Raw genomic sequence first — 19,651 nt, 5'->3', positions numbered from 1 at the left:
TAAATCTAGCAACAGGAATTGGGATTTGCTGTGATCTACAACCTGTACAATTCATCCATTTGACTTCAGGGAGGATTATACTGTGCAGAATCAGAGCAAGATTTGTCCCAATAAATATTGGAAGAACCTTTCAATAGTAGTTGGGGAAAACAACCTAACTAGTTTTAAGAGGGAGCCTGATACATTTATGAATGAGATTATATGATGGGTTGTCTGATAGCAGGGGACTGGACTCAATGACCTGGGAGGTCCTTTCCAGTCCTATGATCTTATTCCTGGCTCTGTGTGCCCATGATGTGCTCCCTCAAGGCAAGGGACCTTGTCTTAAGTGTTTTAGAAAGCATAATTTGACTTAATGAAAATCTGTGTTTAATAACAATTGCTGTGCCTACACATCTGTGAAATGGTAATACTTCCTTATCGTATTTCTTAGCAGTGTTGTGAGACTTGAATAGTTCCTTGGATGAAACAGACACCAGGGTATTATTATTCTGTAACTTTCTTTCACTCACTTCAAGTGGGCAGTACTGTTTTCTGGCTACACCCTGATAATAATTGGCTCTGTTCACCCACTGATGGACACTGATATCAATAGTGATTGGTTTATAGATGTTTACAGTGCCAATTATCCTCTTAGCAATTGTTTGGTTTGCATTTGTCTCTTAGCCAAAAAGGAAATAAAGTGATCTTGTTTTTCTGGATTGTAGAAAGCTTCTTGGGGGATGCTGTGTCTGTCTTATTTAATTTCATAAATAATATTTTAACCACTGTGGTAAAAGAGGTGTCTTAATGTGGCTGATTTACCTATGAAGAAGTCTTCTCTGCTGGTTCAAGCAGAGAGGTGAGAGAGGCAGGACTTCTGGGTTCTGTACCTGCTTCTTGTAGCGACTTGCTGCATGATCTTCTGCAAAGAATGTAGTGTCTCTGTGTATGTGTACCCAGCCGTAATATACTGTAGGGATATTTATCTCCCAAGATCATTCTGATTTATTAATGCTTGTAACATGTTTTAACTTCTGTAGTACCTGAAGATCTTAAAAGTAACATTGATATATTGGGGATATCATTGATATTGAGGAAAAAGAAAAGGAGTACTAGTGGCACCTTAGAGACTAACCAATTTATTTGAGCATAAGCTTTCGTGAGCTACAGCTCACTTCATCGGATGCATCTGATGAAGTGAGCTGTAGCTCATGAAAGCTTATGCTCAAATAAATTGGTTAGTCTCTAAGGTGTCACTAGTACTCCTTTTCTTTTTGTGAATACAGACTAACACGGCTGCTACTCTGAAACCTATTGATATTGAGGGTATATCAAATGGGCATGAATCAGTATTTCCCACTTTGAGATGCCACCAGCTTTCCTCATTTGAAAGAAGAGTCCAAACTACTTCCATCTATTTTAGTGATGGTTAAATGATTAATTCAACAATGTTTTTAACCCTCTTGGAGCTTTTAGGCGGAAGGTGCTATAGGAATACAAAGTGAAGTATAAATATAATGTACCTGGAACAATTTTGTTTTAAATAAAACTCTTTCTGGCAGTGAGCATATCTTGTTCTGTTATAGAACCCAGGATCCAGCCCTAGCAGTTCTGTCTGCCACTGAGGACCCTATTCTATGGGCCCTGTAGGAGCTACTGCAAAAGATGCCTATGGCAAAGGGTACGTTTCAGGACTTGGACTTGGTAGCTGGCATCCTGTTGAATAAAGCTGTGCTCCCTCCTTGTAAAGTGCCTGTACATTTATGGTGCTATAGCAATCTTCAGTAAAATTAAAACGGAAGTCTTAATAGAGAACTAGGGTGATCAGATGTCCCAATTTTATAGGGACAATCCCAATCTTTGAGGTTTTGTCTTGTATAGGTGCCTATTTCTCCCCCCTGATTTTTCATACTTGCTAACTGGTCAGTGGTCACCCTATAGAGAAGCCTCTGAAGTGGACCTAGGACCAGCAGAAGTTTTAACGCACAGCGGGCAATGGCCTAAGTCCCTCGCTGCCCGCGGCTGCAGGGGGCACTCTTCTGGTTACAACGCTGAGCTCTGCAGAGGGTGGTTGCAAGGCCTGCGTCGGGGACTGGCGCAGGGGGCGCTGTTTCGAACGGTGGAGCTGGAGGTACAGTTAGCCCTGGCGTGCGGCAGGGGGCGCTGCGCCTCGGAACGCTCAGGTTCTGCGGGTTCCATCAGGGATTGTTACATGAGCGCCGCGTTCCGTGCCTCGGACATGCCCAAACAGCGCCTCGAACGTAAACAATAGTCACCGGCCGCGGCTGGAGTTGCTGGCGGGGGAGCGCGCTAGAGCCGCTCGGCTGGAGACCCCGCGCCTGTGCTTTGGGGGCCTGCTACCGTCGGAGAAGCGGCTCCAGCCCCTGCTCCGTTCCCCCCATGGAGGGTCTCTACTCGCTGGGGGTGAGCGTGTTCTCCGACCAGGGAGGCAGGAAATACATGGAGGATGTGACCCAGATCGTGGTGGAGCCGGAGCCGCCGGCTGAAGGGGAGGAGGGCCCCCCTTACAAGGGCGGATCGGTGCCTGGAAGCCAGCGGGCGGCCGAGTCCCGGGCCAGGCACGACCCCTTGCCCGCCAGCTGTCGGAGGAGAGGCGCTAGCCCGAAGGCGGCGGAAGAGGAAGAGCAGTCCCCCGGCTCCAGCCGGTGCCCCCGCCGATCCGTGGCCTTCTTCGCCGTGTGTGACGGGCATGGGGGCCGGGAAGCGGCCCAGTTCGCTCGGGAGAACCTCTGGGGTTTCATCAAGAAGCAGAAGGGATTCTGCTCCGCGGAGCCGGCCGAGGTGTGCGCGGCCCTGCGCAAGGGCTTCATTGCCTGCCACCGGGCCATGTGGAAAAAGCTGCGTAAGTTACAGGCGCTGCCAGATCTGTTCAACTTCTCCCTCGCTTCTCTCCTAATCTTCACCTCCCCATCGAACTGGTAACGGGGCGGCAGTCGCCCCCCTTCCTGCTTCTCCCGCTGCCTCTCCCATTTGGGAATTGGCTGGGCAGTGGTCGCCTCCCCTCCCCCCCCCCCCTTTAGGAGCAGGACAGTCGCCTTTTTACTTCTCTGCTTGCTATTTTCCCCCTGTTCCTTCCAATTTGCACCCCCGCCCCGGGATAAAAAAGCAGCACCCGTCTTCTCTCCCCCCCCCCCCCCGTGCTTTCCTAGTGTCATCCCATTTGGAAACAGCTCAGTATCATCCTCCACTGAGAACAAGACACCACTAACTTTCTCCATGCACTGTTACTGAGAATGGGAAACACACCCCGGTTTCAGCCATCTCTTTCGAACACCCCCCCCCCTTTTTTTTCAGACTGGTGAGTTACATGCTTGCAAAGTTTCCCTCTATTGCTGCTGGAAACAGGACACCAACCCCATCATTATCGTTTCAGTCTACATGTGCAGAGGCTGCAAATATGTCTTGCAGGGCGGGGGGGAACGGTTTTCTGGTTCAATCAAAACATTTGGTAAAGATTTTTTGGGGAAGGGAAAGGACCCCATGCTGTGAGGAGACATTGTGATGGATAGAAATGCACTGTAGGTAAAGACTTGGGATAAAATAGGAGGGTGATTGTGAAGCTGTGTGTTGCTTTGCTAACAATGGAAGTTGGAACCCCTGCTAAATCTTTTCTGTAGATCTTGTTATCTTATGAAGTTGTGCATGTGGTCATCTCCAGGCTTTCCTTACCCAGAATGCCCTGAGACAAAGGGGGAACTTCTTTTAGTACCATTTGGGGTCCCTTCTAAAGGACCTGGCTGACATTTTTCCTCAATTGCCCCGTCTCCAGTTCTGCCCATTGATTGCTGATGGAAGGATTCAAAGCATGCCTGCTGCAACCGGGATTATTGTTTGTTACTTGTTTTACTATTTGAGTATCCAGGAATGTGCTCAGTATGTTCCAAAACAAAGAGCACAGTCCCTGCCCTGAAGACCATACAAGCTAATAATACAGCATGACATAAGTGAATGTCCTAATTATACAAGAGAAGAAGGAAAGATTTAGGTGACAATATTATCACGCATGTGATGTTTCCTCACACATCTAGTAGGTGAGACTGCAGAAGTAAATTTCAGGAGGATTTTAAATGTGGTCAGGGTTGTGGCTTATTCATTAGTTTGGGGAGGCTTTATGCATATGGGACAGCATGGAGACAAAGGGGGTAGGAAGGCTGGCAGGGAGAGGGAACACACAATGAGACCAGGTCAAAGATGTAGGCAGGAGCACTGTGAATATTGGGCCTTGAAGTCAAGGATAAATTAGGATTCCATGCACAACCCAGCGGGGAGCCAATGAAGTGATTCAAAGGGAATGACATGGTTGAAGGAACAGTTGAGATTTTTTGCAAAAACATTTTGGACAGAGCAGGGTTTTCAGGGGTAAGGTATGTATTGCAAAGATCCTGAAAGAACAGGTTGCCATAGTTGGAGTGGGGATGATTAGGGTGTGAGAAAAGTGGCTATTGGGGCAAAAAAGAAGGAGTGGATTTTAGAGCTATTGTAGAGGAAGAAGCAACAGAACTTGATCACAGCCTGGATGTTGGGGAAAAGAGAGGAGTGGCAGCTGACCCCCAGATTATGGGCTTGCATGACAGGAAGCATGGTGATGATTTGGACCCAAACAATGGGGAGAGAGCATGGAGGAAAAAGATAATGAGCTTGGTTTTCTAGTTGTCTCCCTGCTGAGTGTGGTAACCCAGGGTGGTTTACATAGCATATGCAAACTCCCCGCCCCAACTATTGATGTGGTGTAGGAAATGCTATGAGCAACAACTGGTGAGTACCAAACAGAGCTTCTGATGTATAACTGTTCTAAACGGTTTTCAAGGACAGCTAAAGCCAGGGCCCAGTGCACTTGCTGGTAGTTCTGTAACTTCTGTGTAAGTTCTGCAGGAAGCCTTCCTTCCTGATTTCTGGAGCACAAACTTGCTAACTTTTGCTGCAGGTGCAAGAAAACTTGAGGTTTTCATTCAATACAATATTCAAATAAATACTCCATAGTTAAGTCAACCTAACTCCAATGTAGACACAGCTAGGTTGATGGAAAAATTCTACCATCAGTCTAGCCTGTTTTAGCGGCGGGTTAACTACAATGATGGGGAAAACCTTTCCCGGCAATGTAGGAAGCAACTATGCTATAGCCGTGTGGCTGCCGGTGTAGTGCACGCACATCCTGAGTGACTGTCCATGGGTACAGCCAATAAGCCATACTTCCGAGCCAACGACGAAGGTCCTGCAAGTGGGATCTGTCTTTGTTTTGTGGGTGTGGGCAGAGTAAAGCTGAGGTAGAGGAGCATTAAAGCAGATTATAAAACTGCTTCGGTTTGTAGCAAAAGCTTTGTTGATCAGCGAGGACCGAGGGTCAGAAAACCAGCATGGGGCCACCAGAAACAAAAGTTTGTTTATGTTTTTTGAATACTCTACTGTGTAATTGCACAACTGTACTAACATTGTTAGTTTTTCTAGCACTGTTTTGCACATTTAAAAACAAACAAAAACTGTTCCACAGTTTATGCAGGATTTTAGTGATATTTTGTGTGGAAGGAAGAAGGGCTTGCTGTGTGTGTGTGTGTGTGTGTGTGTGTGTAGAATTAAAACAATACTTACCATCTTGTTGTTTTATTAAATCTCTTGCTACATAGTGACTACAACTAGCTTAGGTGTAGTTTAATGGCAGGCTTAGAACACTTGCGTTCCCTGGAACCAGCTGTTCCATTCCTGACAGAGTTGACTTATCTGATTCCACCCTTTCCAAGGTAGGTGGGTTGAGTTCTATGTAATCTGCTGTGTGAATCTTTTGGAGGAGACCTTAAACAATGAGATCCTGTTTTAGTCTGAATGGATGTGTTTAGAAAACAAAACAAAATAATCACAAGGTCCTTTCTGCAAGAGAAGGGTTTTGTTCTGTTCTTGTTCAAAATTTCTCCTTTCCCCCACTATGGTGCACATTGGGCTAGCTGCACTCCTTTGTAATACAAACGCTAAGCTGGTGTCTGTTTTGTCAGTTGGGGCGGGGTATTTATATTTGTGACACCTGTTTAATACTAACTAGTAGTAATGCGTACATTTCTAGCTTTTCAACCCCTGAAGGATTTTCACAGGTGGAAGGAGTAGGTACCTGTCTTAACGTGTCTCCAAACAAGTTTTCAACTTGCCCATTTAAAATTCTTCACCGTAATGGTTCAAAATAGTGTTACTCAATTGCTCTGGACCATTACTGTAGAGTACTTTATGTAGTCTTGTATATAAAAAGCCTAGTGAAGATTTGTTAACACTGTTAACCAGTTTACACACTTCTAATTTGGGGCCTCTCTGTGCCAAAAGTATTAGTGCATGTTAACACATTTGTCTTCTGCTGTTAAGGACATCCCAAAATCTAACTCCTTTCAAAACAGATTGATACTGTGTGGGAAGAGCTATATGAGTTTAGAACTATTAGGCAGGTGATGGTGTTGTAGATGGACGCTAACATTGAGAATATAATTATATGATTAAATATAAAGGTTGGGCTATAGATCCACAGAAGTGAGAAAACTGTAGTTGAATTACATTACTTGGACGTAACAGCAGCTTTTCATTGTTCCTCTGTTGCCGAACATGTAGGAGAGGTTATGTTGTTTACAGGCAGTACGGGTATAATTCTGAGAGGTGAATGTAATTGTGTGTGATGTTGTCTCATCTCAATATTCCTCTTTTGACCACTGTCAACTTAGTGCACAGTGTTAAAGTGGGCAATAATTTATTGTGAACTTAATGATGTACAACGTTGCCTTTAAAGTTGGGTCATTTTGATCTTGCCTTGCAATAGTCTTCTAACTGTTAGAAAAATCCCTATTTATAAAGAATCCTACTGACAGTCCCTCAATCTTAAAGGAACGTTACTAAGACCCCTGGTATGCATTGTGTGTGTTTTTAAGACCGCTTATGTAAACTTCTTAGGATGGAGTAATTGAGCTAAGGCTCCTTTTCAGTGGTCAGGTAGGGAAGAGGAGGGAAGACACAAGGAACATTTGGGAGCCACGGCAGTGTTTTGAATGAGGGATAGCAGAAGCTGGAACCAGGGGCTTGGGAAGCTGTTGCAGCATTTTGGACAGGAAGAAAACCTAATACTGTCCAGAACAAATAATGCATTGTGACTTTTAACTGATGTGCTCTTAGTGCATTTGATTTAGGAAAAATGGCTTTTGTCTACCATATTGGATTATCTGGAATATTGGAGTCTGGTATAAACACAGTGCACTGGACTTGTTTTGTCAAAAGGAAACTTGGTCTTACATTTCACATGTACACTTAATGAAGGGGGGGGGGGGGAAGCTTGAAAGATGCATGTTGCTGGGTTGAGATAATACTCGGTGGCAGGCTACTGAAGTCCTGTTGAGACCTGTGATCCCACTGAAACAAATACTGAACTTAAGCCTCAGTTCCAGATCACCAGATCAGGTGTGGTTAGGTTTGTGTGTCAGCACCTGGCTTCTATGCACTGTAGAAAATGTGAAATTACTGTGGGAATCACCACTTATCTAACACAGCTGTTTTATTGCAGTGTATCCTTTAAGATAACTAGCTGCAGCTCACGAGTTAGCTGGGGAATGGGCCACATGAGAATAGTTGTGTAGTCAGTGGTGGATACAGCTTCATACTTTAAAAAAACAAAACAAACCACAAACAAACAGAAAAAGTTAGGATCATTTGTCTGACTATCTGGTGTTGTGGTTGTAGACACACCTGTAACAACCTGTTATGTCTTTAGTTTACATTTGGTAGAATGAAAAAGAAATTTACATCTTTATATCTTAGTAATTAAAATGAGGGTCTGTCTAGTCTTGGCTTGACCCTTGCTTTGGAATTAACACTGAAACAATTTGTACCAAGAGTTCTTATTTTGGAAGTAAAAGCGCATACCTGACTACTCCTGAACCTTTTGTTTAGTGTAAGAAAAACAAAAAAACCCACTGCATTGATGTTTTAAAACAACCATTCTGCATTAGGGTTATGAAAAGCCTGATTTTGTTTTTAAGTGGTTAAAACAAGGAAATTGAGTTAAAACTGCTACTCTTCTTAATTCTGGGCACTGTGTGGGTCTTAAAATAATGAAGGGAGGAGGGGATCTATTAGCCAACTTAAACTTGATGATCTAAGTCTGAGTGAGGTTCAGAGTGAAATGGCAGGTAAAATCCACCTTGCATTAGCTAACTTGGGTTAACAGCGCTCCCCTACCCCAGTGAAAACAGAACCAAAGTCTTTTACAAGTATGCGTTCAGCATGACAGCCCTTTTTTAAAGTAGGCAGATATGCTCATTTTATGAAGTGAGAAGAAACTTGAGGCATGTAAGTGCCTTCCCCCAGAGTCCTATAGTTTTTAGTAATTGATCTGAATCTTGATTCATCCACTGATGTCTGATCAGGTCTGTGTTCTTTGAAACTAGTATTATGTTAACAGAATCCTTAGTTCTTTGTTTCCGACAATATACAAGTCACTGAATGCTGCATGTCAGATCCATTTTGGGCTAATGCTCATGGATAAACTCTATCACCACATTTGTTTCAGCTTTTTAAATCTTTTTTTTGTGGCCAATGATAATGAATGTATTGCTTGCCCACAGAACAAAGAGGATTTTAATAATTTGTTTACACTAGTTAAAACGCATCTCTCTTGTAGTCCGATATAGCATGATCTGAATCTCTGAAGAAAGTCCTATTCTAGAGTATATGTAGTAGTCGCCACTAAAACAAATCAAGGCTTAACTTGCTTAAGCCCCTTAATGTAGATGGACATAGGTGGGGCTTAGTGAGAGCCTAAAATCATGTGCTCTTGCTGTATCTGTTTTGTTTACAAATATGGGATTTTGGTTACAATGCTTTTTATTTTACATAAACACTAATTTGATTGTCTAACACACTTCTTTATTGCTCAAAAGGGTTTATTGCAGCTAATGAGTTCCTACCAGTTTATGTTGTTGTGTCATAAAATCACAGGTTAAATGGAAATGAGGATTTCAGAGTTCTGCCTCAATCTCACCATTTTATGAGTGTATTAAATATATCCACAGTTGTCATGCTTGTTAGACAAAGCCCTTTCTGATCCACCTGTCAGGTCAAATGCTATTTGTGCTCAATAAATAATTGGGGATGAAATTGATATCTGATGAAATTTTTTAATGGGGAGGAAGTGATGTCTACTGGCTAAACACACAACTGGAAGTTAAGACTCTGGGGTTCTAGACATAATTTTGTCATTGACTTGCCCTGTGGACTCATTTGCAAAGTGGGTGGGATAGTAGTCGTCCACCTCCCAGGGATCTTGGGACATAATGTTTGTAAAGTAATGTTTGATCCCTTGTTGAATAGTGTTATAGAAGTACAAAACACTTAGGCCTGGTCTGCACCTAGAACCTAGGTTGACCTGACTACAGCGATCAGGGCTCTGAAAAATTTTGTGCTCTGAGCCCCATAGTTTGGCCCACCTAACCCCCGGTATAGATGTCTCTAGGTCAATGGAATGATTCTTCTTTTGACATAGTTACCATCTTTCAGAGAGGTGGACTACCTACATTGAGGGAAACACTCCTTCTGTCGATGGAAGAAGCATCTACACCACAGTGAGACAGCTGCAGCAGTGTAAACATATCCTTATTGTCTGAAGGCTCCAGTCCTTTTTGTTCAGTTAACAGAAGGTGAACAGTGGGAAGGCACCTAAACCTATACAAGTGATAACCTCAAAACAACAGAATTGCTGGGCAAGAATTTTAAAATTATCCATGTCTCTGACTGAAGATTTTGATTCCAAAGAGAGAATCCAAAAAACCTTTCTTTTTTAAACAATGGCTAAGAAAACCGATAATTGGTGCATTGTGTTTGAATGCAGCTGCCCACGTTGTTTTCCTGCCTCTGCCTCCACACATTCCTTCTAAAGGTTTTATTGCCTTCATCTATATTGGCCAAAGTAATATTTCTCTTCAAGATTTCATTCGTGGGGGCCTTTCTCCACCATTGTTGTTGGTATACTGGAGTGCCAGCTCTGCTATAGTTCAGATTTAGAATAGTGTTCTGTTTCATGCTGGACTTTTTAAAGTGCTTTAAAATCTCCATGATTACTTTGATTCCTATGAAATTCGGTGTGCCTTATGGGGGCAAAGGTAGGATTAGTGTTCCAAATTTGGGGTCATTTGAAAAGGGGTTCTTGAGGTACAGCTCCCCCTCCTTGTGGGGGGGGGGGGGAAGCAGCTTTTCTTAAGGTTCATGGATTCTACCAGGGCTGCAATCCTGGCACAAGGGTCTTAATTGCTCGAGAGTTACCCCTAGAGAGTGCATGGCACCCAGTGTCCCTGGGGGGAGCAAAATTGCAAATGGTATTCAGGAGAGAGTTTAGCTCTCTAGTTAAGCGTGTGCCAAATTTTTATGCACCAGATGGATTACTGTGCACACGGAGTAGCCAGAAGGCTTTCTAGCCTGCCAGTTTCCGTTGCAGCTGGTCAGCTAAAGGGGGTATGCAGAATCTCTTGATCCTGACCTACCCTCAGCCAATGTTCAGTTCTGCCCTTGAACTGATATGGTTTGAAGGCGTGTTGCTAAAATCTGTCTTTAAAAAAAATAATTATGGGGATATGCAATCAAATTGTTTTTGAAAATAAAATAAATTAGACATGTGAATGCTTGCTGGGAGGTGAAGGAGTGGAGGGATAGGGGGAGTAAGTGAAGAGGTGTTTGGGACACCAGCGAGGGGAGGTTGGATTATGGTGATAGGTGGATGGGGAGAAGGGTTGGGGGGCTCAGATGAGAGGGGGTGAGGATTCTTTCCTTTTAATGATGTAATTCTCCCAGGTTAAAACATCTGGTTTCAAGGCCTAATATGCTGATCTTGGTGTATGTTTTCATTTCCATCCCAGAACATATGGAGGCTGCAACAAAGAGCATAGTTGTCTTGAGTGGTTTGTGAAATTGCTGGAACCTGAAGATAACTCATCCTCACTTTACTGACGCTGGTCTGATTAAATAAGTGTATAAGGTTCTTCATGTTTGTTTTGTTCTGTTATAAAGTGGATGCCATAGGAAAGTACATACTGTACTAGGGTATTTACTATACTATGGTATTTCTGATATGTGGAATATATACTGCAGTGGAGTGTACTGTACTATGGGAAATGCAGACTCTTCAATGGTAACCTTTGTAAGTGTAAATGGTAAAGTACAATAGATAAAATATGCCAGAGAAACAAATGCCTTTTCTGATGAGTTTACGGTCTAAGACACGAGCAGGTGCAGTGCAGAACAAGCATAAGATGAGGTTGCTGTTGACAGTCGGCTTCATGGAAAGGTGACCTATCTGATGTTGTCTAAAGGAGGGAGGGAGATTGTGGGGCTAGGTGTATCTTAGCTGGGGGGCTTCCCCAAACATTAAATGGGCTGTAGGAAAAAATCGTCAAGTCAGGACGTAGACAAAGGGAGCAGTTAGGAGAGAAATTTGGGCACAACTTTTGGAGCAGGAGGGGAGCGTAGGAGGAGATGAAAATAAATGTTGGCAGGGGCAGAGTGGTGACAGTGAGATAAAGCAGGAATTGAATATGAAGAGGTTTGAATTTAATGTGGAAGGGGAGGAGGAAAAGCCAGTGTAGATATGTAATAAGTCTGAATTGGAGGAGTACCTCTTGGGTAGAAGTTTTACATGGGGCTGTGGGATAGCAACCATAAGAAGCCTGTGCAGTTCTGTCCTCAATGTGGACATGTAAATAATTTCTCCTGGGTGATGCAGATAGACAATGTATTTTGAACCACTGTTCAGAATATATTTAAAACCCAAATATGCATAGATATAAAGGCAGTCATTCTGTTCCCTGTAAGGGTTTGCAATGTCCAGACAACTAAGTGACCTGAATTATCTGACACTCCTACAACTTCTAATAGGGAGGTGAACATTAGGCTTCACTGAATCTTGGGAGGTATTCTCAACTAACACCTACATCTCTTATTTTGTGTACTTATTTCCTCCAGCAGCGGTCAGACAACTAAACCCTGGGAGATGCCTTTCAAAATCTCACCTCAGTATTCTGACCTCAGTTTGGATTATTTTTTATTTTTTAATCTGAAGGTAAATTAATTTTATGCTCCTAGAAAGGAAGGACCCCTGAGGGTATTGGTTTGAACCAGTCATAATGTGGTCATACACGCACCTCACTGTAATTTATTCAGACCTCTCTGATACACCCCTGACTCTTGATCTGCTATGCCCCTACTTTCTTGGTTTTTGTTTCTTCATGAATAGAAATTAACAACTGTGCTAAAATCTGTGGGTTTTATTTAATGTAGACAGACAGAGACTATGAAGGCCATTTTCAGTGTGACTTGTGGTAAGGCTTGAAACAGATGAAGAAGAAACACCTATTCAACCACTTAGTTTCTAGTTTGACTGACGCTGGCATGATTTGACCTCAATATGACTTATTAATCCATTCTTGACATCATGGCAAAATATTTTTCTTCAGGTAGTTGTAATATCTTGGGGCTTTTTTAATAATCTCCTGAGGGGGAGTTAATTACAAGTTTCAGAGAATAAAAATGTAGCTTTTATTTCTCATTGCAGCCGAGTGGCCGAAGACCATGACTGGCCTCCCAAGCACATCAGGAACTACCGCCAGTGTGGTAATTATCCGTGGGTCAAAGATGTACGTGGCGCATGTCGGAGATTCAGGAGTGGTGCTGGGAGTCCAAGATGACCCCAAAGACGACTTTATTAGGGCTGTGGAGGTGACACAGGACCATAAGCCTGAACTTCCGAAAGAAAAGGAGAGAATCGAAGGGCTTGGGGGCAGGTAACTCTGTGTTTTGTTTCTCATTTCAGTTTCTCGTTTTCACTGTCCTTGTCCTGCTGATCAAATGGGTTCAAGTCTACTTGTGCATTCACACAGCTCAGTGATGCTATTTGAACCTTTTCTGTGTTTCGACCATTTGGGCTCTGACTATCCAGTGGGTTAGCTGTGGGGAAGTAGTTGTGTTATTTTAGTGTCTGGTACTAATGCCATTTTGCTGGAGGTTTATGGGGTGGGATGATTTTTGATTTCTGAATGGAAGCCCAATGAAATCTCCAAAGTGAGAAGTATATTTGGGGTTCTGAAAAAAGTGGGAGGGGAAAAAAGGGGTGGTTGCTGACTGACCTTGTTCTCCTTGGCTTAAGAGTATTTGAAAGAGAAATTTGTCTTTCCATGTAAATATTAACTATGAGCCGTAGAGCGCTTTTTCTAGCAAATGAAGAAAATATTAAGGTTTTGGTAGCAACGTAGCATTAGTTTTGCAGTTGGTAAGGCCTCAGTTGGAATCCAGTACCCTGTACTGGCAGAAGATGGTATCTTCCATATCTAATTAGGATCTATCTGCTCTATAAAAGTAAAATTTCTGATGCATTTTACATTGCCCTTGAGGTAACAATGCCAGCTGTAGAATAGGCCTTGCAAGACTTTTCTTTAAAGAAAACTAAGATCACAAATTAATAACAGGACATAGATGTATATTTAAACATTGTAAATCTGAATGTTAAGTCATAGTATTTGAACATTGCTACCTCCTCTGCTTGCCAAAGCTGAGTTTAGGTTTCTTTTTCATGAACTGACTGATGTTAAAACATCCCAGAAGGAGTCGAATTGCAGTCATGCATGTTCCCTATAGCTGAGAGGTAGGGGAGCAAGCAGGAAGCCTTGTCAGATGGCACCAGTGCTGTGAAACAAACCTCAGGGCTCGAATCTGGCACAGCTTCACAGGAGCCCTATGCTCTTTTGTTCAACAGTACTACACCAGATGGATGGGCACCGTTCCCTTCTTTTAGCAGCTCAGATGCAGAGATCACTGAAGGTTTTCCTGTTGACATCGTTCACTCAAGAACCCTGTCAGCTCATTAACCTTCAGATATTTGTGTCTTTAGCAGGTGGAAGCAGATCAGCTAGCTGCATTTGGGATAAGAGGTTTCTGAAATGATAACTTGCTGTTTCACTAGGTTAGTGCCTGTAGATGTTACAGGTTTCCAAATGTGCTTTTCTGTCACTGGCTGAAGGACACGGAATATATTTTGAAGTTTCTAGTTGCAAGTGGGCAACTCCTAGAATTTCCTTTTTTACAGGAGTGGTGGGGATTGATACTGTCGTCTTGTTGGTGGTCCTCCAGCTTTTCCCAGAGTTGGTGATGAAACTGGCAGAGACTTCCAAGCTACTCCCAGAACTGTGAGATGTGTGCCACTTGGCAGGAGTATAGTGGGATTGTGCTAGCAGGACATCTTCACTTCCCGTGAGAGAGAGAGAGAGGAGAGAAGAGGAGAATTGGATCTGCTAGTCAAATTAAGAAAGCTTCCCTGCTAAAAATCTGTTTAAATGTCAGCGTGGGATGGGATCTTCTTCCAGGCAGAAATAACATTAACAAGATTTGGCCATTAGGGTTCCAAATGAGCATGGTGAATCTGAGGACATAGTCTTTGTGATCCTTCCTGCTATGCATATCACACCATGCCACGCAATAATGGGGCTTAATTCATCACTGATGTAAGGGCTTCAAAGTCCCTGGAGTTCCACCTGGAATAAATGTCATACAAGGAGTTTGGAGGCTGCTCCATAGCTTTTCAGTGTCTAATTGCCTATGGCTATTCCATAAGTGAAGCTAGCTTTGGTGCCTGGTCCATAGCTTGTTGGAGAGTAAGCTTATTACCAAGCTGCACCAGTGCCTTTTCCCAGTACCTCTTCTGGGTATATGGCTCATTGCCTCTCACCAAAATAAGCCTCTTATTCCGCATGGCTTCTCCTTCACGTCCCCAATAACTTTGTGCGAACTAATCTCACTGCCCAACATCTGAGAGCAGGTGTTAAAATTTAAATGTAGAGCTGTTTCTTTCAGTCAGGCTTGAGAGCAGATGGTGACTGTTCTGTTATTTCTGCCTCCTGTTGCTACTCTAGCAAGAAAACCTCCACATAAGACTGTTTAAGGTGGCTCTTTTCAATTTTTTTTTTAAACCACTCACTGCTGCTGCTGACTATCAGAGCCACAGCAGATAGTAAAAACGAGAGAGAGAACCCTAAATAACACTGCCCTTTGGGGTTTGACATTGATGTTATGCAGCCCAGCATCTCAGGGGAACAAACTTTCAGTTTGTCTCCTCCTCTGATGTGGGGGAGACATTTAGTGGCGTTCAGATGATCAGCAGGAAGCCAAAAATCCTCACAGCTTTTCATCTTTTTTTCTGTCCCCTTTGCCTCGTCTGCCAAAGCTGGGCTAAAACCCTCAAATTATCACAATCTCACTGTGTTCTGAAGGATGCGTCTACACTGCAGGCCTTGACCGAGGTCATAGCATTCATTCCATACACAAATGGGGTAACTGTTTCTGCAACTTAAACCATACAAAGTCAGCTGGGTTGTGACTAACTGTTTTTTTAATCTACACCCCTTTGTTTCTAATACCTCTAGTGTGATCAATAAGTCTGGTGTGAATCGGGTTGTCTGGAAGAGACCTCGGCTGACTCACAATGGCCCTGTGCGGAGGAGTACAGTCATTGACCAGATTCCATTCCTGGCCGTGGCACGAGCGCTTGGTAAGTGGTATCCAGGCCTAGCACCGGTGAAGTAAGATACCTAAATGTTGAAGCCACAAAACAAGCCGCGGTATCTTTTTATAGAAGGGAAGATGTCCTTGCATATAGAGCATCTGAGCAGTGTGAACAGAGGATTTCCCAAATAGAGCTAGAGAGGGTTTGGCTTAATGGGTGAGTGAAAGCTCTCCCCTGTGATATACAGGATGTGCATCCCTGTTAGTCTTGTGAAGCTGGCTTCTTCACTTCAACACAAGTTTTTTTTCCCCTTAAAGGCAGTATGTGTCTGTGAGCTGGAGGGCATGCTGAGTCTTCTCTGTTGAAATAAATGGAAACCACTCCAGAACGCTTGATGAGGTGATATCCAGTATTATTGCAGCGAAATGTGAGAGACGTGATTCTTCCCTTTGTGATGAAGCCTACTATTTTCCACCTAAAGGTCCCAGGAAATAACAGAAGAATTACTGCCAAGTATAAGACTTAGCCATATATTTTTACATATATATTTTTGCCTTTGGTGTGTTGGGATTTTGTGGTTCCCAATAAAAACCAAGTCAGATGCCAGGCAGAATCAAGGGTCTTCAATTCAATTCAGTTCAACAAGACTTTGTTCAGTGTGCACAAAGGGAGAGACCCTGGTACAAAAATCAGCCAGAGTCCCTCCAGCAAGGAGCCCCTCCCATTGCTATTTTATAGCACTTGGCAGTTGCATAACAAGTTACATAACACAAACCTTTAACCAGTCATATTTAACCTTTCTATATATGGATTTGTTCATCACATGCTTATACTTCTCCACTCCACATGTTGAACTTGACACCCCCCCCTTTGGCCTTTTCTAGAATGTTCCTAGGGTGGTGAGCCACAGCATGCTTCTTTATGCATAAGTACCATGACTTCACTCCTCTTGGGATAGTTGGTCAGCGCTCTTATGACTGCATCGTTGTCCCTCAGCCAGCCAGCAGAGGCTGTCAGTGAGGCAGTCTGGCTTCAGAAGTGTGGTGTCTCACGTAGTAATTGCTTAGTAATATTGCCATTGGCTTACAAGTCAGTGCTGTTTGTGCTTCACCTGAAACTGTCCAATGCTAAGAGCAAGTGATATTGCTCTTTTGTGTGACAATAACAGACACGCTAATTTGAATTACATAGCAAGTGTAGGTATCATGTGGCAAACTTGGGGTGTGGAGAAAGCAAGATGAGGGATCAGGTAAAGAACACGGCTCTTCTTTAAATTCTATTAGTAGTCTCTATGTAACACTTTGCAAGTGTTCATTATGCTTCAAAACCCCTGTTGGAGACATTATCCTTGTTTTGTAGCTGGTAAAACAGAGCCAAAGAGGTTAAGTGAGTTGCTCAAGGTTAGGAGACATAGCAGAGCTGTGGAACAAACCTAGGAATTGCGACTTTCAGTCTTGCACTCCAGTTAACTAGGCAAAACATGCACTTGCTTCCCTTTTCTACGAGTGAGTGTGTATTGATCTGGAGACTGTAGAAGAGATTTTAATTTAGTAAAAGGTTCATTCTCCCCTTTCCTTCTTCCTTTTTGTGGGTTTTGAACTGGTCACGTGAATTTTCCAGAAGGTCCAATGGTGTTTGGGTCTGATTCCTCTCAGCAAGTCAGACAAAAGGGTTTTGGCTAGTTTCTATGTGCAGATGGGGATTCAGGGAATGATCCACCTGTTAGGTTCCTATTGTGGCCTTTACAATTCTCATCTGGATGGAAAGGGTTGCTGGAGAGTCTGGGTGCAAGAGAGGAGAAAATGGAACATTTGTCCTATGGCAGCAGTTCTTGTATTCGAAGTCCAGCATGCTTGGATCTTTAAAAAGATGTCCCTAGATGACCTGAACATGCCAAGTTTACGCTGGCTTGAATGACAGTGTTTTGGTTAACATCCTCTTCATGCATGAGGTATGGTTAACCTCTTGGGAGAAGGAACGCAACTGTGTTCCTTTTCCCAGGACCCAGATGGTGCACAGATGCTCAGTTTGGAAACAGGATTTGACTCTGTGAGGGGCATGTTGGCCTCACAAGCTGCTTACACAAGGCCTGCCACAACTAAAATCATTGGTATTCATGCTACTAAGCTCCATTCGACCACTTGGCTAGCTCCCAGCATTGCTGCTCTGGTTGGCACCAACACTTCATGCACTGGAGCCTCCCAAGTCATGCAGTTTGCTCTGACACTAATAACCAGGTTAACCCTGACATACTTTTCTGTTACCAGCACTGTAGTCAATTTCACTAGTTACTTGTACAACGAATGGTTCCGCTGTGCCCAGATTTGGGCATTACACTAATTCTTTGCAGGATGCCAGCAACATAAAATATAGATACCAGATGTACAGGTAGCTAAATGATTGTTTAGGCCAAATTTTTTTTGCCAGGGGAACATCAGTTTGTTAAATAGGCATTCCAATCTGCCTCTAGCAGGCAATGGCACAGAAGTGCATCTGCTCACAGACTGCAAATTTCTGAACACAGACAAGGTAATTATATCTTGTGTGTGTTCTCAGCTTTTGCTCTTCTGACACTTCACAGTGAGATTAATGAGATTTCCCAACTTTCTGCAGCTCATGTCTGTTCCTTAATCTCTTTTTATTCTGATATGGAAATGGGGACATTTTAATTTTGATGATCTATTGATTTTCATTCTCTAAACCTGGTGATCACTGTAAGGAATGCAGTGAACATTTTAAATATAGCCGATGCCATAGAAAAACAAATATTTGGACAGCAAACATGAGATTGGCACAGTATATGAGCCATCCTGGTGAAATTAATTCTCCCCAAATTCCCCTTGCTCTTTTACTTGGGCACACTATCCTTCTGCCCTGAACTACACAGTGGTGCTGTATATTTTTAAACAGCATTTGCTTTCCACGTCAGTGGTGACTGTAATTAAGTAATGTATGACGTAATCTATTTATATCCTATAAACCCCTCTATGGGATGTGTAAGTTTTTAATTAGTTACTTCCCTGTAAAGAGCCTAGTGTGCTCTTGTTGCTATGTAAATGTATGTAAGGTGCCCTTTGATCTTCTAAGGACATGCTATAGAGGTGCAAATATTGTATTGTAATTTAAACATAAATATTTGTACCTAACTCTTCTGAAAAAACCCACTTTACTCTAGATTGTGCCCAGTTTGGTTTGTAATGGCTATTTATAGACACTATATAACCCTCTGAAGCTGTTAACACCTCAGATTTCTAGGGAGGCCTCAAAATGTGGCACCACCAATATGGCCCAGATGGGAATTGGGTCTTCTAAGCACTTGCTCTCCAGAACAAAATGTTTGTGTCAAATGATCCATACTCACTACTTCCCCATTGTAGATTTACGAGCCACTCTTATTACAAGCCCCTCCCACTTCAGGAATAGTGTTGCAAAGACTCCACTGAAAACGCTCACAGACGGCATTTTGGGGAGAAATCTCAAAGAGCAGACTAGTCTCTCCGGAATAGCCATTCTCCGGAACACATGTGGTAAAATAGATTTCCCTGCCTCTCCTTCTCTTTCAAAAGATTGCCAGATGGGTAGCACTTCAATTACATTCCTTATCAAAGTTACATTAACCCGTTAGCTTCCAGTTTCTGCAGCGACTGCTGTGATCAAACATGGCTGCTTTTCAGTGTTCTGTGGGTGAGTGGGCAGGTACCTGGTAGCTAGCACAGGGGTGCGTCTCTTGCTCCCATGTACTTGGCTCAATCGGAGGAACTGAAGTAGTTAGCTTCGATGTTGAAGAAATAATTCTGAAGTAAATTTCTGGTCTGTTTTTATCTTTGTTTTTTGGTGGCATCCAAAGGCCCCAATCTCTATATGGGCCCTATTCTAATATGTTATGTACAAACCTAGCAAGGACGTGGTCTCTGCTCTGAACAGCTTACATAGTAATTTGAAACAGGAAGCAATGCCTGAGTATAACAATGGTAGGAGAAGAGATGAAGGCAATCATAAAATCACGCAGTTGTATAGGCCGGCTATGCGCACAACTGGATACTTATGAATATTTCTTTAGCTAGTATTATAAGTTATCTCCTGCTATTCCACAACCTGGCCAAGATTGTTTGGCTAATACCTTGTGGGCATCATAGCAGGAGTGGGTCTTGA

The 19,651-nt window shown here is 43.0% G+C and overlaps 1 protein-coding gene across 2 annotated transcripts in view; it reads left to right on the top strand.

Annotated features, from left to right (window-relative positions):
- The first annotated feature begins 2,138 nt into the window (after window positions 1-2,138).
- PPM1D (protein phosphatase, Mg2+/Mn2+ dependent 1D) overlaps window positions 2,139-19,651 on the top strand; it is a 37,663-nt gene continuing 20,150 nt past the window's right edge. For both annotated transcript variants that reach the window (XM_074974853.1, XM_074974854.1), the window contains exons 1-3: window positions 2,139-2,845; window positions 12,560-12,788; window positions 15,420-15,544. In XM_074974853.1, coding sequence (XP_074830954.1) covers window positions 2,383-2,845; window positions 12,560-12,788; window positions 15,420-15,544 — 817 coding nt within the window. In that variant the 5' untranslated portion in view covers window positions 2,139-2,382. The remainder of the gene's footprint in view (window positions 2,846-12,559; window positions 12,789-15,419; window positions 15,545-19,651) is intronic.

This window comes from Natator depressus, chromosome 17, assembly GCF_965152275.1.
Source record: "Natator depressus isolate rNatDep1 chromosome 17, rNatDep2.hap1, whole genome shotgun sequence".
NCBI lineage: Eukaryota > Metazoa > Chordata > Testudines > Cheloniidae > Natator > Natator depressus.
The sequence above is the reverse complement of the archived record's forward strand: the minus strand, read 5'-3'. Positions and strand labels throughout refer to the sequence as shown.